The sequence below is a fragment of the Marmota marmota genome, unplaced genomic scaffold (assembly GCF_001458135.2).
Source record: "Marmota marmota marmota unplaced genomic scaffold, marMar, whole genome shotgun sequence".
NCBI classification, from domain to species: Eukaryota; Metazoa; Chordata; class Mammalia; order Rodentia; family Sciuridae; genus Marmota; species Marmota marmota.
The window spans coordinates 1,583,147-1,607,447 of record NW_025999977.1 but is presented as its reverse complement, the minus strand read 5'-3'; the positions used below and the strand labels follow the sequence as shown (position 1 = coordinate 1,607,447).

Genomic DNA, 24,301 nt, shown 5'->3' with positions numbered 1-24,301 from the left:
TCATCCAGTTCCTGCCAACAGCTCTACGGCTATCACACACAGGCGTAGGAAGACCTCCTGGATTTGGTCTCTTATATGAGTGACAAGAAGCAGCCACGCTAGTCACAACCCCGCTGTCATCAGCAGTGCTGCGTGAAGCCTCTGGCGTCAGGCAGGTGAGCAGTCACTGAAGTCACCTGAGACAATTCCACACCATTCCACATCATTCCGTGGGCTCCAGTGTACCAAGGGGAGGGGGGGGGGTGGCCATGCAAGCACTTGCTTTCATTCTCTGCCTGGACTTGGCCCCCAGTCCCACCAGCTCTGGGGCATGCGGCCTCCTGGGGGGCTGTGGACATCCCTCCTGGCAGGGAGCATATCAGGAGACCCCTCAGCCTGTTCCTGCTGGGGCTCTCCATTTTTTTTTTTTTTGGACCACCACTGGTCCATCTTCCTTGGTGCCTTCATCTGCCACCTCAACTTCTGAGTCGCTGGAACCAGTGGATACCCTGAGCAGGGCCCATGTCCGAGGGCCCCAGTTTCCACTTGTTGCCAACAGGCTCTGGGCCGGCCATGTCTTCTCAGGTTAGCTTGTTGTCATTCTGTGACCTGCATTCACTCATCTGTAGGTTCTGAATGCTTGCACACAACTCCTTCCACAATAATAAGGAGGTCACGCAGGTGAACCTGTGCATAGAAGCACTCTGAAAACGATTCCTGTTTGTCTTCCTTTCCTCTCCTTTCTTCTTTTGTCTCAGGTATGGGGCAAAAGAGTATTTGTAGTTCAGTACCATCTAAGTTTTCAGATATCCAATATTGCCCAGGCTGGCCTCCAACTCCTGGGCTCAAAGGGTCCTCCTGCCTTAGCCTCCTGAGTGACTGGGACTAGAGGTATGGGCCTCTTGAAACTAGTTGCTTAAAGCAACATTTTGTTGTTGTTGTTGTTGTTGTTGAGCAGAGGAGCAGGACTTTATTCTGGACATAGGTGGCTGGGTGCTCAGTCCCCCAGGAAGATAGATGCCTCACGCACATGCTGCGGTACCACATGGTCCAACAAGATGTGCACACCTCTAACGGCTTGCACAGCGGCCTCTAGCACCTGCTCCCAGTGGCCCTAAAGCAGCCAGGCATCCATTTCAAGCAGCGCAATCTGGCCTGAAGCTGGCAGCAGGGCCAGGGCTAGTTGGGTGGGGACCACCAGCTGCTTCCTCCACATGGCTGAGGTCTGCCAGGGCTGTGCCTTCCACAAAACCAGCTGAACATGCGCAGAGTCCCACATGGGTATCCCAGCATCCAACGGCCAGCGTGGCTGCATTCACCCAAGCTGGGTAGGGTCCACCATCTGCCTGCAGCCCCTGCGTGTAGATGTCAATCTGGGATCCTGGGCGCAGCTGAGTAAGAATGGCTGCCTCAAAGGTCTGGTGCAGCTGTAGGCCCATTTACAGGACTTACGGTCTCCCTGTGGCCTCCGCTTGCGCTCACCTGGGCTGAAGGTTGTTGCACTATACTGACAGCTCACCAGAGCCCGGTCAGGCAGAGCTCGAGACCTAGCACCCGGGATCTCCCTGGAAACCGTTCTTTGGAATCATCTCCTCTCCCTCCACGTGCATTCTTTCGGCTTTGCAGAAGTGCCATGTGTGTTTCTACCCATTGCCTTCATCCTGGCTTCTTTCACCTAGAAAGTTGGGCTCCCGCATTAATGTGCTCAGCCATTAAAAATTATCTCTGCATTGGGGAGGCACTGTTACAGCGTAGAACATCGCAATAAAATCAGACAGTTTTATTTAAAGTCGCTGCTCTCAGAGAGTTTATGTTCCCGTGGGAAGACAAACGAGTAAGATTAAGTAGAACTGACGTTCGGGGTGGTAGACACAGAAAGGCAACAAAGCCTGTTGTGGCCTGGAGCAGCAGCATCCCAAAGGTGACATCAGAGTAGAACTGCGGGGAAGTGACCGAATGGGCTAGAGCCTGGCACGATGAGGAATAGGGGAATGCAGGATGCAGGAGGCAGGGCATACCCAGGATTGCACCTTAAGAACTTGGGCATTTACTCAGCCCATATGCGGCATCGAGCATTTGCTGCGTAAACTGGAGGTGCGCCTGGATCTTGCACAGCTCCCCAGCGCCACGACCTTCCATCCAGTAACCCTGCTCACACAGGATCTCCAGCCCCACTGTGTGGTCGGCCCAGCTCTCTGTCTAGCCTGATTATATCTCCTGACACATAAAAATCATTTTACAAAAATCCACCACCCATTTGTGATTTAAGTTAGGAATAGAAAGGGACTCTACAAGTTAGGAATAAAGATGAACTATCTCAATTTGATTAAAAAAAATCTATAAAATATAGGGACCAGCATACTTAATGATGGAAAGCCTGAATGCTTTTCTCTAAGCTTGGGAACAAGGTAAGGATGTTCACACTCCCACCCTTATTTAATATAATATTTAAGTTTTAGCAACTGTAATAGAAAAGAAAGAAAAGGAGTATAGATTGGGGCAAAGAAAGAAATATCCACATTTGCAGATGACATACACAGATAATTCTGTGTAGAAAATACCAAGGGATCTCATACAAACAAAACAGTCATTCTAAAACACTCCACCAAGTTTGAAAGATCAACACACAGAAATCAATTGCATTTCTATATACTAACAATGAATATATGGAAACTGAAATTAAAAATGTAAAACCTCACTAGTGCAATATATTAAAAATAGGACAAAGTGAGGAGGGTAGCACATGAGAACTCAGCTCAGTTTTTCTGTAAACCTAAAACAGCTCTTTAAAATAGTCTATTAATTAAAAAAAAAAAAACACACACACACTGAGCACTTATAATCACTGCAAAGGAAATTAAATACACACACACACATATATATATATTTGAAATGTGCATGATCTGTATGTTGAAAAATGCTAAATGCTGATTACAGAAATCAATGAAGATCTTGATAAATAGAATGGCATACCATGTCCATGGACGTCAACATACTGATAACATCAATTCTCCCCAAATTGATTTAAAGGTTTGATAAAAGTACTATAAAAATTCCAGCAAGGTTTTTGTTCACATATGCAAGCTTATCACAAAATTTAAATGGAAAGGAACAGGCTCTAGCATGGCTAAAATAATCTTTTAAAGGAAGAATAAAGTAGAAGGACTCACACTACTTGATCTTAAGGCTTACTAAAAAGAAACAAAATCAGGGCTGGGATTGTGGCTCAGCAGTGGAGCACTCACCTAGCACGGGCGGGACCTGGGTTCGATCCTCAGCACCACATAAAAATAAAGGCATTGTGTTGTGTCCATCTACACCTAAAAAATATATTAAAAAATAAAGAAACAAAATCAAGACAATGTGATATTAGCAAATGCATAGACATGTAGATCCAAGAAAAGAAGAGATTCCAGAAATAAATCCATGAAAAAATACCCAGCTGGTTTTTAACAATGATGCATCCAGGCACAGTGGCACATGTCTGTAACCTCAGTGACCCAGGAGGATACAGAAGGATAAGGCAGGAGGATTACAAATTCAAGACCAGTCTCAGCAACTTAGAAAGACTCTAAGCAAGTTAGTGAGATCCTGTGTCAAAATAAAAAGGGATGTAATTGAGTGGTTATGCAATCCTGGGTTCAGTCTCTAGTACCAAAAAATAAAATAAAAAACAAAGAAAGAAAGAAAATTCAAAATCAGTTTGATAGAGAACAAGTAGCCTTTTCAACAAATGATGCTGGAATAGTCTGATATCCACAGATTGAAAATAAAAACCAAGAAAGAACTTCAACATAAGTCCTACATCTTTTAAAAATTAACACAAAGTGGATCACAGACTTAACTGTAAAATATTAAACTACAGAACTTTTAGGAAAAAATAGAAAATTTTCAAGACCTAGGGCTAGGCAAAGGTTTCAGACTTCACATTAAAAGATCAATCAATAAAAAGAAAATTGATAACTAGGACCTGATAAAAATTTTCAAACTTTGCTTTCCAAAATATCCAGTTAACAGGATGAGTATTCAAATTACAGAATGGGAAAAAACATTTGCAAGCCTCACATACAACAAAATACTAGTTTCTAGAATATTTTTTAAAATCCCAATATTTAGCAGAAGAAAAAAATGAATTAGTAAATGAGTAAACACTTTTGCCACCCACCACAGTTTGGATGTTGAATGCCCCAAAGATTCATGTATTAAAGGTTTGGTCCTCAGGCTGTGGTGTCACTGGAAGGAGGTGGAACCTTTAGAAGGTGGAGCCTAGTGGAAGGTGGTTAAGTCACTGGGGCTATATCCTTGAAGAAGATATTGGGACCCTGGCCACTCTTCTTTCTTTTTCTTTGCGTTCCAGCTGCCATGAGGTGAATATACCTCCTCCACCGCATGCTTCTGCCATCATGTACTGTGCCACCACAGGCCCAAAGCAACAAGACCCTAGGCTAAAACCATGAGCCAAAATTAACCTTTCCTCCTTTTAAGTTAGCTATCTCAGGTATTTTGTCATGGTAACAAAATTTGTTTAATGTATCACCCAAGATGATTTACAGATGTCACATAAGTTCATGAAAGTAGGTTTGACCTTTCTAGCCATTAGGGAAAAGCAAATTAAAACCACAATGAAATACCACAATAAAATCATCAGAATAACTAAAACTAAAATAGTTGTAATGCCAAACGCTGGTGAAGATGTGGAGAAACTAGGTCTCTCATACATTGCTGGTGGGAATGGAAAAGAGCAAAGCCACTTTGGAAAACAGTTCAATAGTTTCTTATAAAATTAAACATTCCACTTCCATATGACTCAGCACTTACACTTTTGGACATTTATCCCAGTGAAATAAAACTTAAAAAAAAAAGTCCACAAAATATCCCATTCACAAATGCCCATTGCAGTTCTATGTGTAATAGGCAAACTGTAAACAACCCAATAGTCCCCCAGTGAGTGAATGGTAAGACAAACTGGAGTACATGTACACTGTGCAATACTACTGAGCAACCAAAAGAGACCGGAAAAGATGCACGTGATGCCTTGGTTGGCTCTTAAAGGCATTATTCCATCATGCTATGTAGGAAAAAATAAAGTCAAATCATTGCACACAGTGTGATTCCATTAATATGACCTTTTTGAGAAGAAAATAATTATCTATATGGAAACCAGGTTAGTAGCTACTGAGAGCCAACTGAGAAGAGGGGGAGGTTTTGGAATCGTGGTGGTTCCATGAATCCCCATGTGATATTATACTCTGAGTGTGCACGGAGTCATTGAGGGAAACTGGGTGAAGGGTACACAGGACCTTTTGTGTACTAGGCTTTTCTGTGTGAATCAATAATATGTCAAAATGAAAATCACCCGCACACGCGCCCACACGCGTGCACACACAAACACAGTCCTGCAGCCCTGGGATGCGCGGCAGGGTTTGTTTAGAAGGAGAAGCGGTTGTCATCAGAACAACTCAAACAACCTCACGTGAAGCAGCAGGGAATTCACTAAGAGCATCTCCATCTTAAGATGTCACTGGGTGCCTGGTCTCTGCTGCACCCCAGCACATGACTTCAGCAGCCCGGGCCCCCCCCAATCCCTGCCCCGGTGCTGGCTCTGCCCGGCTGCAGCCTTAGCTGTACCCTGGAGTACTTTCAACCCCAGCTGTCCCCTCCCACCACCTTCCCCTCTACCTTGGATTGCCAATCCCACTTCATGGTGACTAATCAGAGGAGGTCATCTTTCTGGCCAGGGCAGGCATGGACTTCAAAGTGGGCCAATCAGCCAGGCCTGGTGGTGCACACCTGTAATCCTGGCAGATCCAAGGCTGAGGCAGGAGGTACAAGAGTTCAAAGCCAGCCTCAGCAATTTAATGAGGCCCTTAGCAACTCAGCGAGACCCTGTATCTAAATAAAATGTTTTTAAAAGGGCTGGGGATGTGGCACAGTTGTTAAATGCTCTGGGTTCAATTCCAGGTACCAAAAAAAAAAAAAAAAAACCAACCAACCAACCAAACAAACAAACAAACAAAAACCAAATTGGGCCAATCAAAGTCCTCACAGAGGCTGCCTGGGGGCCTCTGCTGTTGTGTGCTCAGAGAGTCCCAGGGAAGAATTTGTGTGACGGAAAGCCATGCCAGTATGTCAGGTCTACGCCAGGCAAGGAAAGATGGCCTCTGAGGGTGTGGACCAACCAGGAAGGGGTAGGGTGTATATCCAAGCAACCACTTCTCAAGCACCCCTGCCTCTCAGACACCCACATTCTCTTCTGGAGAGAATGCATCCCCAGTTAGGCCAGCACCTGGGCCATGTGGCTCCTGCCAGCAAGGAACCCCCCCCCCTCCGCCTGCCCCATGCCTCAAATGGCCTCCAGGGCAGACCCAGCTCCCCCAGCAGGCAGTGGCAGAGCATCCTGCATCATGGAAGCCCATCTGGGATCCCCCGTCACTCACCTGCTGTGTAGGTTGGGGAACCAGTTGGAGGCAGCGGGGGCACCAGGGCTTGGGGAAGAGAGTGAGGGTCCCCTTGGCAGGGAGGGCCCAAGCCTCAGTGGGCTGGAATGGGGTCTCCTGGGAAGCCGAGCAGGCACAGCCATGGCAGGACAAACCCTGAGCCAGACCCACCTCTTCCCGGGAACAAGCGGTTGGGTGGGAGCTGCAAAGCCAAGCTGAAGCCCAGCCTGCTGCACCCACCAGTGGGTCTAAGCTGTGCTCAGTGCCCAGAGCTCTCCCAGAAATGAAGCTGTTCCCGAGGGCGCCCAGGCCAGGTGAGTTCACTTCACCCCAACACAGACACACAGTCTCTCCCCTCCCTCGCCTTCCACCCCACCCCCACCCAGCACCCTCCAAAGCACATCAAGCTGAGTCGAGCTGCCAAAGTGCTGTCTCTGTCCTCCCCTGGTCACCTCACCCTGCTGGCCCCAGGGCCCCACTTCTTTCTGCCCTGTCCCTGGCTCCCAGCCCCCTGAGGCCCTGGGCAGCCAGGCCCAGCCAAGACCAGGCTGTTTTGGAAAAGCGCTGGGAGGTGGCAGAATGTGCGGTCTCCGAGTTCCCTCCAAACTGGCGCCCCAATCCCTGGACAAACAGTGTCCGTGTTTGCCTGTCCACAGCGGCTTGTGTTCGCCTTCCAGGTCAGGAGATCCCAGGGGCTGGCAGCTGGCTGTAAAGGGGGGGGCATGCAGGCAGGCGGACGTCATTGACCCACCCGGCCCACGGGGGAGTAGCAGGGCCAGACGGGCGATGACAGGGCCAGCCACTGACCTGCCATCCCACAGCAGGGTGGTCAGGCCAAGGGCAACCCAGGGCCATGCTTCCTTCACCTCCGCAGCCACACAGAACGTCCCACCAGGAGAGAGGGAATTTACACTCTGAGAGCCCACTACCTCCCCTGGCAGCCTTCCCCAGCCCTCTGGCCTCTCATGGCTGCTTCCCGCGGGGGCTGAGGCTTGTGGGAGAGTGCCCCTGGCCCCGTGGCATGGGAGGAATACTGCCCTTCCTCCAGTTTTGTGTGGCCTTAGGTTGTCGTGGTTGCTCCAAGACTTCTTTCATGGAAAATGGGGGAATTCCCCTTTTGTCCCCTACCCTGGGAAGGGGGGAGGGCTGGGGGGTTCAGTGATGATGGGCAAGGTGGAGTGGGAAGCTGGCGGAAAAGTAGGCTGTGGGGCAGCTAAACCTCCCGCCTGGTGGCATTGCCAGATGTCTGGGTGGCCAGGCTCTTTGACCCAGGTGGGGCGAGGCCCTGCATCCTGGGGTGTGCCTGGGCCAGGGTGCTCCCAGCTGAGATTGGGACTGACTAACTGTATTGAAAAGAAACGTTGCAGTTACAAAAAGCTTTTCTCAAAGTGGCTCAGGGGTGGGCCCTTCTCACCCCAGGCTGTGGGGAGAGGCCAGGGCGTGGCAGGGGCTAGAACCTGCCCGGACATCTGTGGTCCTTCTTGTTTCCTAATGTGCACAGTGGGGGCCTAGGCTCTGTCTCCTGTATCCCCACCATCACCACCCAAAGTCCAGGATCCTTAGAACACTGGTGGGCACTGTGTACCTCAGCACTAAGGGCTGTGTCCTTTGGTGGCCCTCACCTTGGGCCCTGTGACATGGCATGGAGGTGCTTTTCACAAAGTGCAATAAAAATGACAAATAGGCTTGTAGAATTCTACAACCTATGTCCCCTGAACGTGTTCTGCCCGTTAGAGAGCCTCAAAGCTCAGAGAGGTCCTGCAATACAAGAGCCTGCCTATCTTCTTTAGCCCATTTCCCAGGTATTTGATCATGGGATCTATTTGATCCTGCAACAATCATAACACAGGCTTTCTGAAGTGCTGATATGGAGCCCAAAGCTCAAGTCTGGAGAATGGAATCCTGTTCCTCTGTTTGCCACATGGCTATGGACATCAGTGTCCTTGCTCAAACAAGATGAACTCCAAGGACAGGTCCACAGAGCCATGTCCAGCCCAGAGACACCTGGCCGTTCTAGGTCAGGAGAATGACCTCCTAGCTTTGCCATCCCCTCCCCAAAAAACCAACCAGAGACATCTTTTCCTCTCTAGGGGAACCTACTTCTCCTAAGACCCTGCCACAGACTTCTGTGCCCTACACGCAAGGAACAGGGGGCTGGCCTCCCAGAACAGAGGATCTAGAGAGGAACTTCCTGCCTAGTTGGACTGGGAGGCCCATTTCAGTGAGGCTAGAAGTCAGAGACCAGAGGCAAAGGAGACAAGGGTGAGTCCCCACGGTTTATTATGGAAGCCTATAAAAGAGCCACATTGAGTATTTCCAAAATCACAAAATGCACAACATTCATTTTTTTTTAATATGCTACATGGAATATTATATACAGATTAAAACCACATGACGGCAAAACACGCACACGGCACCAGTTCCATATCCAAACAACACACACAAGTGCTTTCTCAATATTAAAACAATTGTGATAAAAACATATTAATATTTTGAACCATGTTTACAATAGAGAAAAATTCATATTTTACTAAATAACAAATATTTAACAGCAAAAACTTTATACTAAATATCTATTTTGAATTATAACAAAAATAGTACTTATAATAGTTTATAAAGACAGACACAAAATTATAACATTTACGAAAAAAAAAAGTTTTGTGTATAAAATAATATTATAGCGATCTGGGCAGGGTCAGGATGGTGCCCAGAACACAAACGCCAGCGCCCAACATCGAAAGTGCTTCAATCTGCAAGCCTGTGGCAAGGAGAGTTTTGTGGGGTTTTGTCTTTTTAATGTCAAGTTACAATAGTTAGGAATGGTAAGTGAGAAAACATCACCCATCTAATGCTACCTCAATAAAACACACATACATACACAGGGGCACGGACACCCGGACACAGAGCTACAGAGGAGAGACGGAGACGTGGTGACAGGGGGCAACCTGTCCTGTGGGCCAGTCAAGAGCTTTCCTCCCTCCTCTGCCTGTTCCTTTGAGACCCAGTGGGGCAAACGATCCTTCCTTGCTTGCTTCCTCCCAGGGATCCCCCTCAGCATTTCCTTCTCCACCTCCTCCCAGGCTGGCCCCCCAAGGGAAGGCCACTGAGGCCTTCCAGAACCCTGCAGCCCCCTGCCCCTCGCCAGGGCCGGACTTGCACACTCCCAGACATTCAGTCTGAAACCATCGGTTCAGGGCGAGTGGGATCAACTGGAAGGAAACTGAACCTTCCAGACAGTGGTCTCTTTTGTGGATAACAGATTCTGATGCACCATCAGAGAGCTCTTCTGCAAGCTCTGGTGAGTCTTCACACATTTTGGTCTGTTTTTTTTTTTTTTTAGAATTGGAAGAGGGGACTGAGGGATTTTGCTAAAAAAAATCTCACCATCTCTGCCACTATGTCTGTCCCACACTGATTTTTTAGTAGTGAAAAAAAAAAAATGAAACATTTGGGAATCGGCAATGATAGGACATTCTGTGTGGTGTGACCCCAACCCTGATCAGGATCCCTTTGGGGAGATGTGAGTGGGGTCTTTCGTGGGTCTTCCCACTAGACACCAAGAGCCACTGTCACTGAGCTGCTCAGCCTGGCAGTTGGGGGATCCTCATGTGCTACTTTCTTTGGGGTTGTTTTGTTTTTTGCACTAAAGAGGATTCATTGCTTTTATAACATCAAAAAGCAAAAGGAAAACACAGAAAGCAATGAAAATTCTGAAAACAGACAAATTTGCTTAGAGACTCACCAAAGGCCCTCAAAACCACTCCCAGGAGGCATCCCAATTGCCAATGCTCAAAACACCAGTGGCGGGAGCGACTCCTCCTCTATCCGGTCATCCCGACTGGCCCATCCACAACCAAATCCCTTCTGACAAATGGCACTTACCCTCCTCCTCAGCTCTGCTCAGCCTCCCCCCTGGGCCTCCAGGCCCCTCAAGAGCCTGAATCAGCTCTGGGGAAGTTTCTCCTCCTCCCCTCTTGCTTTTGCCTCCTCCTCCTCCCCACACCCCTGAGCTGGGCTTAAGCAGACAGTGGCTTGGCATAGAGGTGGAAGGGACTTCAAGGTCACCTTCCCAAGGGCTAAGGTCAAAGGGTAAGGGTTAAGGAAAGGAAGACGGAGGCCTCAAGCTCCGTCAGAAGAACCCGTATCCTGCCCCATACTCATTAGTGGAGTTGGGGGGCACTGGGGTGAACAGTGGCCAAGTAAGAGATTGTGGTAGCCTCCAAATCTACACGATCAGAACTTTTGACAGGACAGGAGGCGGCAATGGGCTAGTTCCCCATCTCTACCAGGTGACAACAGGCAGACACTGGATTTTAGCCGAGAGTGAGGCTCTGAAGTTAATTTGGAGCACAGAAGGCTGTTCAGCTCTTGGCTGGGGGAAAGGGTAGAGGAGCTGGGTTTGACTAAAGACCCCTTCCTCTTCATTCACAGAAGTCCTGAGGAGGACAGATGGCATGGAGGCTAGGTGGAGAAGATATTTGTTCCAGATATCAGTATGGCCAAGATCAGTGAATAAATACAGACTCTGGAGGAGGGCAGGTATGAGCAAGGGATAAGCCCAGGGCCTCCGTTTGGTATGTAGAGCAGGGAGTGCCTGGCTCAGTGGGGTCCCGCCTGGGAGAAGGGTAGGGATGTCAGTGCACCTGCCCAGGGGCACCAGGGAGAATGCTGGGGATCAGGCCTGGGGCTCCTGTGCCCCAAGGCGAGAAGAGAACTAGTAGCAGCAATAGGTAATTTCAAATGTCCAAACTGGCAGGGCTGGGTAGGAGGTGCCCTCTAGGCTGGTGGCAACCCCTCCCAGCTCAGGTGCACTTGTGTTGGATTACCCAGGATGCTGTTCTTCGCCAGCCACAGCAGGAGGAGCACTGTCTGAGCAGTGGAGTGGGGTGCTGAAGAGAGCACAGGGCGGGGGCCTTTTTTCCTCCCTCCCCCAGCACAACCACCTGGCCGCCAACTAAAAGACAAAGGAGGGAACCAGTTCAGGTCACAGGTACACTGCAGCACAGCCAACTGACACTTAACACTGTAACGGGCATGCAGAGCCCAGCCAGGCCCTTTCCCAAGAGCTAAGCTGGTGGGAAGTGGGGGGACTCTGGAGAGAGCAGGAGCCAGGAGGGGAGCCGGGTCCTCTGAAAGAACGGGACCCTTTTGGCTTTCGGTAGGGTTTTCCAAGGAGAGGTGCCTGGGGGAGGACAAGTATGGGGGCCACTGGCCCTCCCAGGTTCCAGCCCCCTCCTACACACAGGTTTCTACTTCTGTCACCCCACCCCCTCTCCTGGGTTGGGTGGAGGTGCGCATGGGCCTGAGCTCTGCTAGACGGTGGCACTCAGCATAGCCTCCGTCTCGGGCAGAATCTTGTTCTGGTTGGAGTCCAGGCCAAAGAACTTGACACTGAGGCCATCCACGGGGTGCAGGACAGGGACTAAGGTGATGCGGGGGAAGGTCCGGGTGGCCAGCTCAAAGCGGCTGGTGCTGGCCAGCTCCACCGCCAGCACCTTCAGGAACAGCTTGGCCAGGTGCTTGCCCAGGCAGGTCCGGACCCCGCCACCAAATGGGAGGTAATGGAAGCGGCCATCCTTGTCCTCACTTCGCGCCTGACTGAAGCGGTCGGGGTCAAACACGTTCACGTCTTTGAACACAGGTGCCGTGTCATGGGTATCCCGGATGCTGTACATAACACTCCAGCCTTTGGGAATCTGGAAGCCCTGGAGCAAGATGGGGTTGGGGAGAGGGGTGTGAGCACCGGAGGAGGCCGAGGGAGGGCCCAGGAGTGCCCAGCTGCCTTTCCCCATCCCAGGTGCTCAAGACCTGCCTCTTCCTAGAGAAATCTCCCCCACCCCCGGGGCTCCCCAGGACTGGCCCGCTCAGCATGCGGGTCTACTCCCCTGTGTGTACACGCCACAGGCGGTTCCATGACACCAGGTTGGCTTCTCCCCACTCTGCATTTGGGGCTGTGTCTCTCCCCTGCCTGAAAGCTCCCTGAAATCAATCACTGTCTCCCCATCAGACTGAGGTACAGAGGGTCCTTTCTTATGAGTCAGCTTGAATCCCAGCCATCACCCCGGGCCCAGCCTCACATCTAGCTCGAAGGTCTGGAGCACGGTGCGGTAGCCGCCAGAAATGGGCGTGAACAGACGCATGACCTCCTTGATGACACAGTCCAGGTAGCGCAGCCCGCTGAGCGTGTCCAGGCGCAGGGTGCCCTCACAGAGGCAGCCGCCACTGTGCAGGATGCCCTGGGCCCGCAGCTCCTCCCGCAGCTTCTCCAGGACGGCAGGGTGCTTCAGCAGCTGCATGATAAGTGAGGTACTGGCACTGGCCGTGGTGGCATAGGCCGCGAAGATCAGCTCCAGGGTCCCATCCTGCAGCAGCAGAGAGGAAAGGTGCTGTTGGCCATCTGGGACCAGCCAAGCAGGGCAGCCCCATTGTGCCAGGGTCCCCAGTACACAGGGTCATCTGCACTGGGCCCTGCACTGCTGCCCTGAGCCTCATATGCTGGAAACTTAGGACTGCCGTGGACACAGGGGTCACAGCTAGTTCTTGGCTGGGCAGGAGACACCCGGCTGCCACCCAGGGCAGAAACACTAGCCAGTTGAATCCTTAGGTTAGGGCCACTTTCCACTCACTGCTGGATTCCTGGGCCAGTAGCAACAGGCCTAGTCAGTGCTATGAGCTCACAGAAGAAGAGCCGGGCACCATGCACATGGCAGATAATGGGGTCCGAGCCCTGGCCTTCCTATTCCTGGCTCTGGCTCCTTCCTTCATCCCTGGAAGTGGGACACCTGTTAGTGGCCAGAAGGGCAGACAGGGTCTGGAGGCTGCCTGGGACCATATCCTTGAAGACCTGGAAGAGGACTACAGTAGGAAGACTGAGGGGAGGTGGCCCCAGAGGGGCTTCAGGGCCATGGGGCTCCACAGAAAAGTCCCCACAGGCCACTTCATTCTGAAGCCTGCATTTACAAATCTGGATGCTGGGCCCAGAGGGGTGGTGAAGGGGCCTGGGTCCTTTACTTGCCATGGCATGAAAACTTGTGAAATGGGAAAGTGATTGTGACCTCTTCCTTCCTCCTAAGGAAAAAGCTGGGGCAAGAACAGGGGATGAAAGAGCATAGGGAAGGGTGTCTGTGGCATGTGGCAAGTGAGCAGGTGAGCAGAGTCTGGGGACATTCCTCAGGTGGAACACCCCAGACAGTGCAGGGAAGCTGTGCACGGGGTCCAGAGTGAGCAGTTCAGGTGACTGTAGGCCAGTGAGGCTTAGGCAGGTGTAAAGGAAGAGAGCTCAAAGGGTCACCCACTGGAGAAGTCTTGGGGGTTGGAGGAGAGCCCAAGTAAGAACCAAATCTCCCCCAAGGCTGATGCTGGCCTCAAGCAAGTGGTTTCCTCTCTAGACCTGTGTTTCCTTTGGTGGCCATGAAATGAACTGAGATAATGAACTTGGTGCGGGGGAGGTTCTGTGGGGATAAGGTGTCGTCCACAACCCACTGCCTAAGCACCAATTTCCAGCATCCTCTTAAAAAATGGTAGATGTGATTATGGGTACATCGGAGGTGTGCACAGCCCTGAGCCCTCTGCTGCTGTGGGCAGACAGGGTGGCCCCACTGTATCCTTCACAGCCGGGTGGGCAAGGACACAGCTCGGCTTCTTGTCCAGCACCTTCCAGCCCAGGTGCAACGGCAGCCACAGCTGCTCAGAACACATGTGCAGAGCCAGACCAGAACAGGAGGAAATGGCCAGGCGCCTTTCTACCCATTGCAGGGGAGGCCCCAGAACAGAGGACGGGCTGCAGGAGTCGCCCCACCCCACCTTCAGCTCCTGCATGGTCATCTCCTTCCCGTGCTCCTTGCTGCTCTCGATGAGGATGTCCAGGGCATCCGAGTAGTCCTTGCCCTGGGTGCACTGAAGCTTCTCCCTGATGGCCTTTTCCAGCCCCTTCTGTAGGATCTGCCGAGCCTGAATGCCCTGAGGGGGAAAGGGCCAGTCAGCCACAAGAAGGGCAGGGCCTCAGGACTGCCAGGGGAGGCTCCAGCCCACCCTCCCACTGACACCTCTCCCCTGAGTCTGGTGCCCCGTGCCCATCTCACAGTTACAGTGGTCCGTTTTCAAGGGTGGCCTTCCAGGCCCTGGGTGCTTACCCGCCGGTAGCCACTGAAGGGCAAGTCAACAGGCAGGGAGAAGACATTCTCTACAAATTGCTGGTAGACCTCAAAGAGGTGCCCGAGGTCCTCCTCAGGGATGCTGAAGCCCAGCAGCACCCGGATGGCCATGCGGAAGGTGAGCTTCTGCGCCTCCTGGTACACATTGATGGCCTCGGGCTGGCTGCTCCAGGCACGCAGCGTGTCCTGAATCACCAGCTGGATCTTGGGCAGGTAGCTCTCCAGGGCCTCATGGCTGAAGATCTTGGAGAAGATCTGGAGGGCAGAGAGGCAGGCAGTGAGCTTGGCCCCTAAGCTGACCAGCTTTCACTCTGCTAGGTGGAGGCACAGATCCCATGACCACAACCAGGGAACACCCCGTCCTCTCTCCCTCCTGCTGAGGCCCCAGGGGCCTCCAGACACAGGGCCCTTGTGGGGTCCCCCAATGTGAACCTCATTCTACTTCCCTTGACTGGGGGAGGGACAGGCAGGGGAGGACAAAATGAACACACAATTCATAAGCATTTTTACTCAAAGCCAGAAATTTCCACATAACTCGCAGGGTGACCTGGCTATCATCTCTTTCCTCAGCCCCCAGAAAAATACATGCTCCACACAATGGCAAAGCCTTGGGGACTTTGCAGTCCAGCTGCCAAAAAGTCTGGGGGCATGTGGCTGTTCCAGCCTTGGTGGGGCAAGCGGAGCTAGAGCAGGGAGGCTGTCTTCCATTGCAGGGGCCCATTCCCCAATTCCCAGAATTGAGTCACCTGTGAGTACCTGGACAGGGAAGAGGTAGGAGAGCAATCAACAGCTCTCCTACTCCCCTGATGGAAGGGCAAGTGGACCATAATTCTAGTATAAGCAGAACTTCCTGGGAACCAAAATTATTCCCACTTCCCATGCAACAACCACTGGGCAGGAATTCTAGGGTCTTTATTAATAGTTGTGCCATTAAAATGTCTTCGGTATGGCTGGGTCCAGAGGCAGAAATGAGGACAATGGCTTTCTACCCCAAAAGATCATAAAGACAAGCAGAAGCCCTTTTAATTCCCTGCACCTTCCAGGACCATCTTAAGTAGTCAAGGAGTCCCTGTTTCCACCCCCCTTGCCTTGAAGCCTCGTGATTGGCTCAGCAGCCCCCACACATACACTCACAGTTGCCCCAGGTATGCAGGAGAGGAAGGGTGTTAGTTTATTTACTGACAGCCTGTGGGTCTCACTTATAACCCCTCAGAGTCTAGAGCAGAAGCGGGTGCCTCCCACTGGAGCTTAGGGAAGGGTCATAGGTGAAGTCAGAGAGCAGAAGGGCAGTGCAAGGAAGGAGCCCCCATGGCCCCATGCAAACCACACACATGCGCACACCCTCCCCCCCTGCCCCCCAAACACAACCACCGCACAAACTGTAAATGTGAGAATTTCCCCTGCAGTCAGCTTGAGAAGGAAAAGGTAACATTTTCCTGGCCTGAGCCCTGCATGGCTAATGAGAGGCTGGTTTGCAGGAATAACAGTGCTGGCCCTTCAGTGGCCCAGCCAGGCGAGCACAATAGCACTTTCATTCCGAAATTCCCCGGTGGGCAGAGGGAGGGGGAGGGAGACCAGTGAGGGGCAGAGAGGCCCACACTGTTTGGGGCCACTCCTGCTACAAAGGGACAGCTGAAAAGTAGAAGGATGATAGGAGGTCCCCTAGGTCCGCTCAGGCCTATATGAGTCACTCACACCCTGCCCAGGTTCGGGGTCCCAGAGAATTTCCAGGGGTCCTGGAGGATTATGAATAAAAGCAGTGCTGTGTGCTCAGCCCTCACTATGGTGTCCTTAGGAGTCTGGAAAGGGGGTCCTGATGGGTGGGAGGGGGCTCTGCCCCAAGATCCCAACACTAGCTGACTAAGGACTCTTACAAAACAGCCAAGAAACTAGGGGGTGTGCAGAAAGTGCTGCACAGAAGTGAACAAGCTCGTTGGGAAATGAGACTGGGAGTCAGGACAACTTTGCAGTGACCAGGCCTCTGTAGGGAAGCTGGCAGTGGAGCAGGAGGGGACTGGAAGCCACAGTTTTCAGAGTTGATCAGACTAGGGATACTGTTATGGAGGGGATAAGGGTAGGGGATGGCCAGGGCCCCCATCACCCAAAAGACCTGGGCCCCAAAATGAGCATATGGAAGGGGGATATGGCAAAGGCTATACGCACCAGGACCAGCCAAAGTCAAAGCCAGCTAGGTCCCAGGATACAGTGGGGTGATGGGGAAAGAGACCAGGCACCAAGAGGCCTGAGCTGTAATCAGGGATCATCCACCAACTTACTATGTGACTGTGGCCAAGTCACCCTGTCCCAAATCTCAGTTTCCTCTCTATAAAGTGGTGAGGCTGAACCAAGTGACCTCTTCGCAACCCACAGAGCACCTGAACACTATAACCACTTGCCAAATAGATGCTAATCCCTGTAAGTAGCCCAAAACCCAACAATGCATAAGCCACCTGGAGAGTGCCTTCTAGGCCCCCATTCTCACATCCCACCTGAGCTACGGTGACCCAGGAGGAGCCATCCCAGAGTTTTCAAAGGGGATGGACGTGCCTCCCCTGCCCCTTGAGGAAGAGCCATACAGGACCACTGACAAGTCCTGTCTGTCCACTAGTTTACATTCCCTGCGCCCTCTAGTGATGGCCAGCTGAATCACACCTCCTCTGGCTTGGAGCCCTGGAGGGCCCTGACAACCCAAGAAGACAGAGGACCCAGAGGGACCTGGGACTGAGCAAGGGACTCCAAGAAAGGAAGTCCACATTTGACCTAGATGTGGAAAGGGGTCCTGAGTAAGACCAGGAGCTCCCTGGTACCCTGCAGGCTCTGAGGTGGAGCCGCTGAAAAAAGAACTGAAGCCAGGTCCAGGGCTCTTGTCCAGACCAATCTCGGGCTTGCTAAGTGACAGCCAACAGGTTCCTGCTGCCCTGGGTCTTAGCTCTCCCACTGGTTTTATGAGGGGGCCATCCGGATGTTCCAAGGTCTTTTTCATACTCAGCTGTCCCGATTTTCCTTGGAGCCCCCTTGAGGTGGAGAAGTCACACAAAGGTGGGTGGCAGGCACCCCAGCCCTGGGCGGGCTTTGCTCAGAGGTCACCAAGTCCATGCCCCTCCTCCAGCCCAGCTGTTGCACAGGCATGGGGTCCTCCCAGGAACTGGGAAGACTCCAGGGTTTCATCCCTGGGTCTGTGCCCAGGGTGAACAACACAGCCACTTCCCAAAGCCAGAGCAGACCAGAAACCACCGCCCACCACAAAGGACGGGCGGAGGCGGAGGTGCCGCCAGGGCAGAGGGAGGCCTGGGCCCAGTTGGGGCGGGCTGGGTCTGAGGCTGCCGCCTGCTGGGGTCAAGACTCGGGCACACTGGGAAGGTGCCCGGGAGTGGCTCAATGTGAAGAGAGGAGGGTTCCGGCCCCCAGAGCCGACTGGCCTGACCACAGTCATCATCGGAGCCAGGCCTGCTTCGTTTCCCTCTGGGGCTTCCCTGGGAATTCCCAAAAATGAGCCAAGAATGCCGGACAAAGGTCACTGGGAACCAGCCCAGGTCCAGGCAGAGCTCTGCAGAGGGAGCTGCAGGTATGGACCACGCACCAGACTTGGCGTGGGGGGAGGGCACGGGCAGAGGGTCCCAGGAGACTTGGGAATGCTCATCCCTGTGTCCCTGTGGGAGCTGCGGGGACAGGGGCAGGAGGGAGGATGGGCTCCCACCTTAAGTCATATCCTTGGATAACCCTCAAACCTCGCCAGTGTCCCTAACAACACAATGAGTTCAAGAGCCCAAGTCTTTGCTCTCTCCCTCCCTCGGGAAGGGGAGCTAATTCCACAACAAGGGCCTGGGGCCCCACTGGAACTTGATAAGGCTTCAATTCCCTGTAATTGTTCCTAGAAATGTCCTGACCATTCCCCTGCCGCCAGGTCTCTTCGCCCCTCCTGCTTCTCATCCAGTGCCCCTGGGAGGGGGATCTGTGAGACCCCACACCCCATCTGACCAGGTAACCTCTCTCTCATCTGCTGGCAGCTATAGATGCCTGGACAAACAGATGGGCAGATAAGAGCCGAAGAGGAAGCCCACTGCCCCAGCCAGTGACTCAGACTGGGAGGAATGGAAGCGGCTGCACAGGAGGGGTGGGGGCCCAGGCAAGCCACCTGGCCAAGCCACCAGAGCCAGGCCCATGGAGTGGAAAGAATAACAGAAGGCAGGCAGCCACCGAGGAAGCCATCCGTCCGCACAGGGGTGACGCCAAGGTGTGTACTTTATATCCAAGGAGGGGGACAAGAGAGGAGTCATCTCCCAGCTGCCTGCATTTCCACTGGGCTCAGACTTCACCCTGCACCCATCCCCATTCAGTACCTCTGGTTGGGAGGGGTGGGCCCAGACATCCCCCTCCCCAGCCTGCACATGTCCCTTCCCTGTGTCCATAGGAACAGAGTGCCTGTCCCCCATTGGACTCCAGCTCTGATGGTCTCACCCCACTGCCCTAATTCTTCAACACATACAACCAAGGTGGTGGGGGAGGGGAGGCAGCATTTGCAAGTACCTGCTGAGCCCCTAATCACAAAAGATGGCCCCTTGCTCTTCCTCCTTTCCAGCCACAACAAAATCCCCTTGAAAAGCTGAGACTCACAAGAAGGGCCTCCCAAGGTCACAGTGCAGGGCATGACTGGCCACACCCAGCAGGGACCCTGAAGCCCTGTGCCTCCCACTACTCCAGACCCCATCTACCAGCACTGATGGGCTCTGAAATTAGGAATCTGAAAGGATCCTCTGCGATGGACCCAGTCTATTCTAAGGGTAAGGCCCATGCTAAGGTTGTTCTGGGTTGTTGTCAGCATTTCTAAAGAAGTTCCTTCTTTTAGGCCTGGGGAGCCCAGGATGGATAGGGAGACTGACACAGGGGGCTCAGTGCCAGAACAGACCCCAGCCAAGGCCACATTTGTCTTCCAAGGCTGGGAGAGTGAGCAGACACATCAATCTGCACCATAGCCTTGTACTCCCCGCCCCTGGAAGAAGGACATAATGAGGAAAAACAGGAGGAGGCTGCCCCCATGCCCAGCCCGCCCACCTGCCCACTGCCTGGCACAAGGGAATGCAGAGGGAGGCACCCTGGTGGCTGACCATGAGCTTCCTCCCCCACTGACCTTCAGAGGGATCCGCTCCTGCCACCCGCCCACTCAGCAGCCCTATGCACCCGTACCACTGGTGCTACAGTAACTTTTGGGTGAAGGACTTTGGCTGGCAGAATAAAGGCTCTGTGCCAACACTAGGCAACTAGGGCACAGCTCCCAGTAGCTCTGCCGCCTGTCAGTGCCACCCGCCTTTCCACATAATCAGGTTGGACCTTCTGTTGAGACATTTGGATGTGACTGTGCAACCAGAGACTGTGCATTGGTACAAAGGCCTCACAAAGCCAGGTGTGGGCTGGCCTCCCCCAGAATCCTGCCATCCCAGGCCCTCCTGCTGGGGAAACTCCTAGGTAAACCCAGCAGAAACCCCAGGACATACTGGGTTTGTGAGAAGAGTGAATTGTCCCTGAACCTGACCTCCACCTGCATTCCAGGACAAGACCCAAAGGCCAGGTCAGTGAGGGATGGTGGATGGGTAGGAAGTGCTTCTTGATCTCTGCCTCCAAAGCCTGTTCCCCCACCTCAGCTTCAGGCACAGAAGGCTCTGTCGGCAGGGGCCTGAGTAGAAGGGACAAGGAGACTACTTCTGAGGTCCCCAGTCCAGGGGCTTCACGGCTAAATGTATCTTCTGAGATGTTCTCCAAGACTCCTATGGGTACCTCAGGACCACTCTCTGGGGTGCATTGAAGCTGCTAATTTCTTAGTGCAAAGAGACCCAGCCCTGTCATCAGAGGAAAAGAGAAGATGCCCAATCCTGTTGTGTGGCACCCAAACCCCACCCCCGAACTCCTTCTCCATGTCTCTGACAACCTTCTCACCCCCACATGTCCAACTAGACCCCATTTACCCTTCCTGGGCAATACCCCTCCCTACATACTCCATCAGGGATACTCCTGACCCTGAGTTGGGGAGGGGTGCCAAAGGAGGATGGAGGAAATTTGAAGTCTTAGCTGCACAGGCCTGACTTCTGTGGATGATACCATTAGACTAGGTAAGACTTTCTGGACTTTCTTCCTGGCAACCCTATCCCAGCTGGCCCCAGACCACCAGGGCAGCCAGGCCAAACACCTGGAGTGCAGTGATGGCAGTGAGGAGCCCCCTCCCTGCACATCTGGCCAGACCTCCCAGAGAAGGGGTGGGCCACCAGCCCCAGTGGAAACAGTGACGCTTCTAGATCCCTGCCAGTCTGGCCCCAGCACACCTGGGCCCCACTTCCTGCACATACATCTTAACCAGGCCAGGGTCCAGCCCAGCAAACCCACTCTCCAGACAGGTCCCTAACTACTGCATGGGTTAGATATAGTAGTGTGAGTGGTATCCTGCAGCCCTACCCTGGCCATATGGTACTCTCCAGGCCTTGGGTCCCAAAGACTGGCCAATCTTTCCAGGACAACATGGGTATTCAGAAAAGAAGTCCTCAGAGTACTCTTATCCTGTCTGTCAGAATCTCCTTCTTGAGGGCAAGGATCAAGTTTCCTGCTTCTCTGTACCTGACCCAAGGCTTTCTATGTGGTTCAGGAAACTCAGGATCATCCATCATGGAGATTTGGGGAAAGGATCCTTTTGTCTGGCTATGTTCTGCCACACTCCACATAGCAAACACACAACTAGTCCATTATGGCATTGTGGTTCTGAAGACAGATGAACTGGTTTCTAGTGATTCTCTAAGAAGCTAAGGGATCAAGTGCTCAGAAGAGGGAGAATTTGGATCCCTCAGCCATAGTCATCAGTTTCTGGCCCCACCTCCGGCCCAATTCCCAGTCTTCCTATCCTGTGTATTCCTCTGGCACTTCATCTATGCTGTCCTCTTTCTTGTCCCCTTGCCTACAAACAGACAAAGTAGGCCAAAACCTGGGGTCTTTCCAGGTATGCCTTCTCCACCTAGCACTGGAGGTTCAAAGCCAAGTCAGACAGATAGAGGTGGGACTCCCAGGCAACAGGGCCATCAGAAAGCCTTGCTGTAACCCCTGGGGTCTCACACTGGGTCCTGATCAAGCCTCCTCCTTCTTCCCAGTAACCTAGCCCCACCTCAGCTTCCAGCAGCCCCAAATGGGCAGGACTGAGCAGGACTACTTGTGTTGCAGACCTTGCCCTGCTATTTCTTTGCTGCTTGACCTGGTTCACCTCCTGCTCTACCTAAGTCTCAGGGTCCCACTTTGCATCAAACCCCTACAAAGAGGAAATGAAGCAGACTTATATCTCAGACTTATTCCTGAGTCTCAGCTCTCTCCTCATTCTCTGGAATGGGCTTTTAGTGGAGACTCAGAAACTAAGGAGGAAAAAAAAAATCACTGTCCACATTTGAAAAACCTGCATTTCTAAGCCTATAGCCCCCTTCCCCTCCCCAACACTCTCCAGAACACCTCAGAGCCCCCCTCCCAGAACCTCCCCACATTTGTCCCCAAGCTGCAGTTAACTGCTTCCAGCTCTGAGTAAAGCAGACGGGAGAGAGATGCCTTTGGGAGCCCCTTTCCAGATTCTGAAATACACGCTTTACCGGGGGACTCTTGGGGTTACATGCACACCAGACTCCTCCGCTGGATTTTTCCTTCGGTTGTCTGCCACGGAGAATTACTCTTCACAGGCGGTTCAGAGAACATCAAATACTATGGGCTGTGTCTGCGAGTACAGCACAATTGCCCACATTCAGCGAGACCACCTCGCACACAGGCTGCTGGCAGTGGGGGTTGCCCCTCCCCTCTCCCGCGCTCCCCCACTCCTTCGGGAATGAGAGGCCGCCTCTTCCTTTCCTTTAGGTTCCAAACTTGGGTGATTCCTCTGACCCAATGGAAAAAACGGAGTGGGGGAGCCATGCAGCCTCCCTTTTGGCGGCTTCAAGCCGCAGGCCGGCGCCCCGCCCGCCCGCCGGCTCAGCTTACGGGTTACTGCAGTTCAAATAGCACGTGCCGCCCGCGCTCAGAGCCGCAGCCGCTGCGGTGGCCGCGCAGCTCTGGGAGGGGGCGGGGAGGCTTGCTCAGTGAGCGCTGGCTCTCCTCCTCTGCGCCTCTTTCAGTCGCTCGGGAAATCCACAGGATAAACACCCACTTTCTCTTCCTCTTTAAACTGGGGGTAGGGGCACTTTGATCCTCAGCCCGCTCCCAGGCTATTCTCCCACCCCTCTCCTTTCCCCTGCGGTTAAAGGTGCGCTCAGGGGCCCAAAGCTCACAGTACCTCTCCCTGGCAAGGCCCGCTAACCGCTGCCCACATGTTGTCCCCAGCTCCCCCTGCACATCACACGCTTGCATCGACCTCAAGGCTACCTGTGGCTGGAGGGCCAGGTTTGATTTTTAGAATGATCAGTCCTTGCAATTCTCGGAGGAAAAGCGGAGAAAAGGAAAGCGCAGGCCAACTGTCCCGCCCCGCCCCCTTCTTTTTCTAGTTCTGTGGAACACTGCTAGGATAGGCATTGGACTCCCTGATCTCAAACGTTCAAAGTTTGTCCAAACTGCCCTCAAACAAGCCCCCGTGGGCCTGGTAGTGCCCGCCGCGCAGTAGGCCAGCAAGAGAGTGGACCAGAAGAAGGCCTCCATAGGCCCTGGATTCAGGCTGAAAGCCGTCTAGGGAGAGAACTGCGGAGTCCTGAAGCATCATGCACAAAAGAAAGTGCAGATTTGAGTTGGGATGCTCCTAGGCTGGCTCCGTGAACTCCTGAGATGTAGACGAAAAGAATCAGAGCTCTTACCTTGCGCTTGTTGCGGTGAATGTCGCCAATGGAGTTGGCCACCGTGTTAGGGCCCAGCAGCATACGCGTGCTGCGCGGCCACTCGGTGCTCACGAGGTGGTGCTCTCCCATGAGGATCTTGCGTACATTCTCTGCACCGGTCACCCGAATCAGCGGGCGCCCCAGCAAGTGTGTCTTGAACACGTTTCCATACTTCTCCCTTCGGGATGACTGGAAGCCCGAACCCTGTGGGAGCCACACAAGAGACCTCTCTCAGGGCTCACAGGTCTGCGAGGCCGGCCAGGGCAGCTGATCCCACTCCCCCCAACTCCCCCATCCCCAACCCCCCCAAACTCTCCCCAACCCCCCCACCCCATACATCACACACAGACACGCACGCAGGTTTTATTTTTCATAGCGTGCACAGAACTGGGAAGTAGGGCCTAGAGTATAATAAATAATGCGAGGAGGCGGGAGGCCCAGGAGCACCCCCGGGACGCTGTTTTTTAGTAATGACTTTAGGGAGGGAAAAGGTATCCCGGATGGCTGGACCTGAAGCTAAAGCCTCCGCCCCCCACTCCTCAATCCTCCGCCCCACCACCACCCCCGCCACTCCGCGCTCGGGAGCCTCTCGGAATAAATATTTCCAGGCTCCGGGCCACGAGCTGGCGAGACCCCGCCGGGTGGCCGCAGGCCAAAGATTATTTATAGCGGTGAGCGGTCGGTGCCCGGAGGCAGTCACTAGAGACTGGGATTGGAGTTTCCGCTGTTCTCCGGTGTGGCCCGCGCAGGGACCCTGCAGCCCTCCGCGGGCTCTTCAGGGTGGAGTTATGGGCCGTGAGCCGCGATTTTCCTAAAGCATTTTGCCCTGGAAATAACTGAGACGGACTTTCGTCGCCGCCCTGGAGTTTGGAAAGGGAGAGCGGCGGAAGGCGCTTCCCGCTGGGCGGGGTGGGAC

The 24,301-nt window shown here is 53.1% G+C and overlaps 1 protein-coding gene and 1 pseudogene across 2 annotated transcripts in view; both read right to left on the bottom strand.

The window, feature by feature from the left end:
* Positions 1 to 976: 976 nt before the first annotated feature.
* On the bottom strand, positions 977 to 2,961 carry LOC107136969 (annotated as a pseudogene).
* A 7,081-nt stretch (positions 2,962 to 10,042) lies between these two features.
* Positions 10,043 to 24,301, bottom strand: part of LOC107137180 (cytochrome P450 26B1) — a 15,295-nt gene continuing 1,036 nt past the window's right edge. For both annotated transcript variants that reach the window (XM_015479518.2, XM_048804123.1), the window contains exons 2-6: positions 23,365 to 23,589; positions 14,549 to 14,824; positions 14,220 to 14,375; positions 12,494 to 12,778; positions 10,043 to 12,121 (exon numbers count right to left, since the gene is read on the bottom strand). In XM_015479518.2, coding sequence (XP_015335004.1) covers positions 11,729 to 12,121; positions 12,494 to 12,778; positions 14,220 to 14,375; positions 14,549 to 14,824; positions 23,365 to 23,475 — 1,221 coding nt within the window. In that variant the 5' untranslated portion in view covers positions 23,476 to 23,589 and the 3' untranslated portion in view covers positions 10,043 to 11,728. The remainder of the gene's footprint in view (positions 12,122 to 12,493; positions 12,779 to 14,219; positions 14,376 to 14,548; positions 14,825 to 23,364; positions 23,590 to 24,301) is intronic.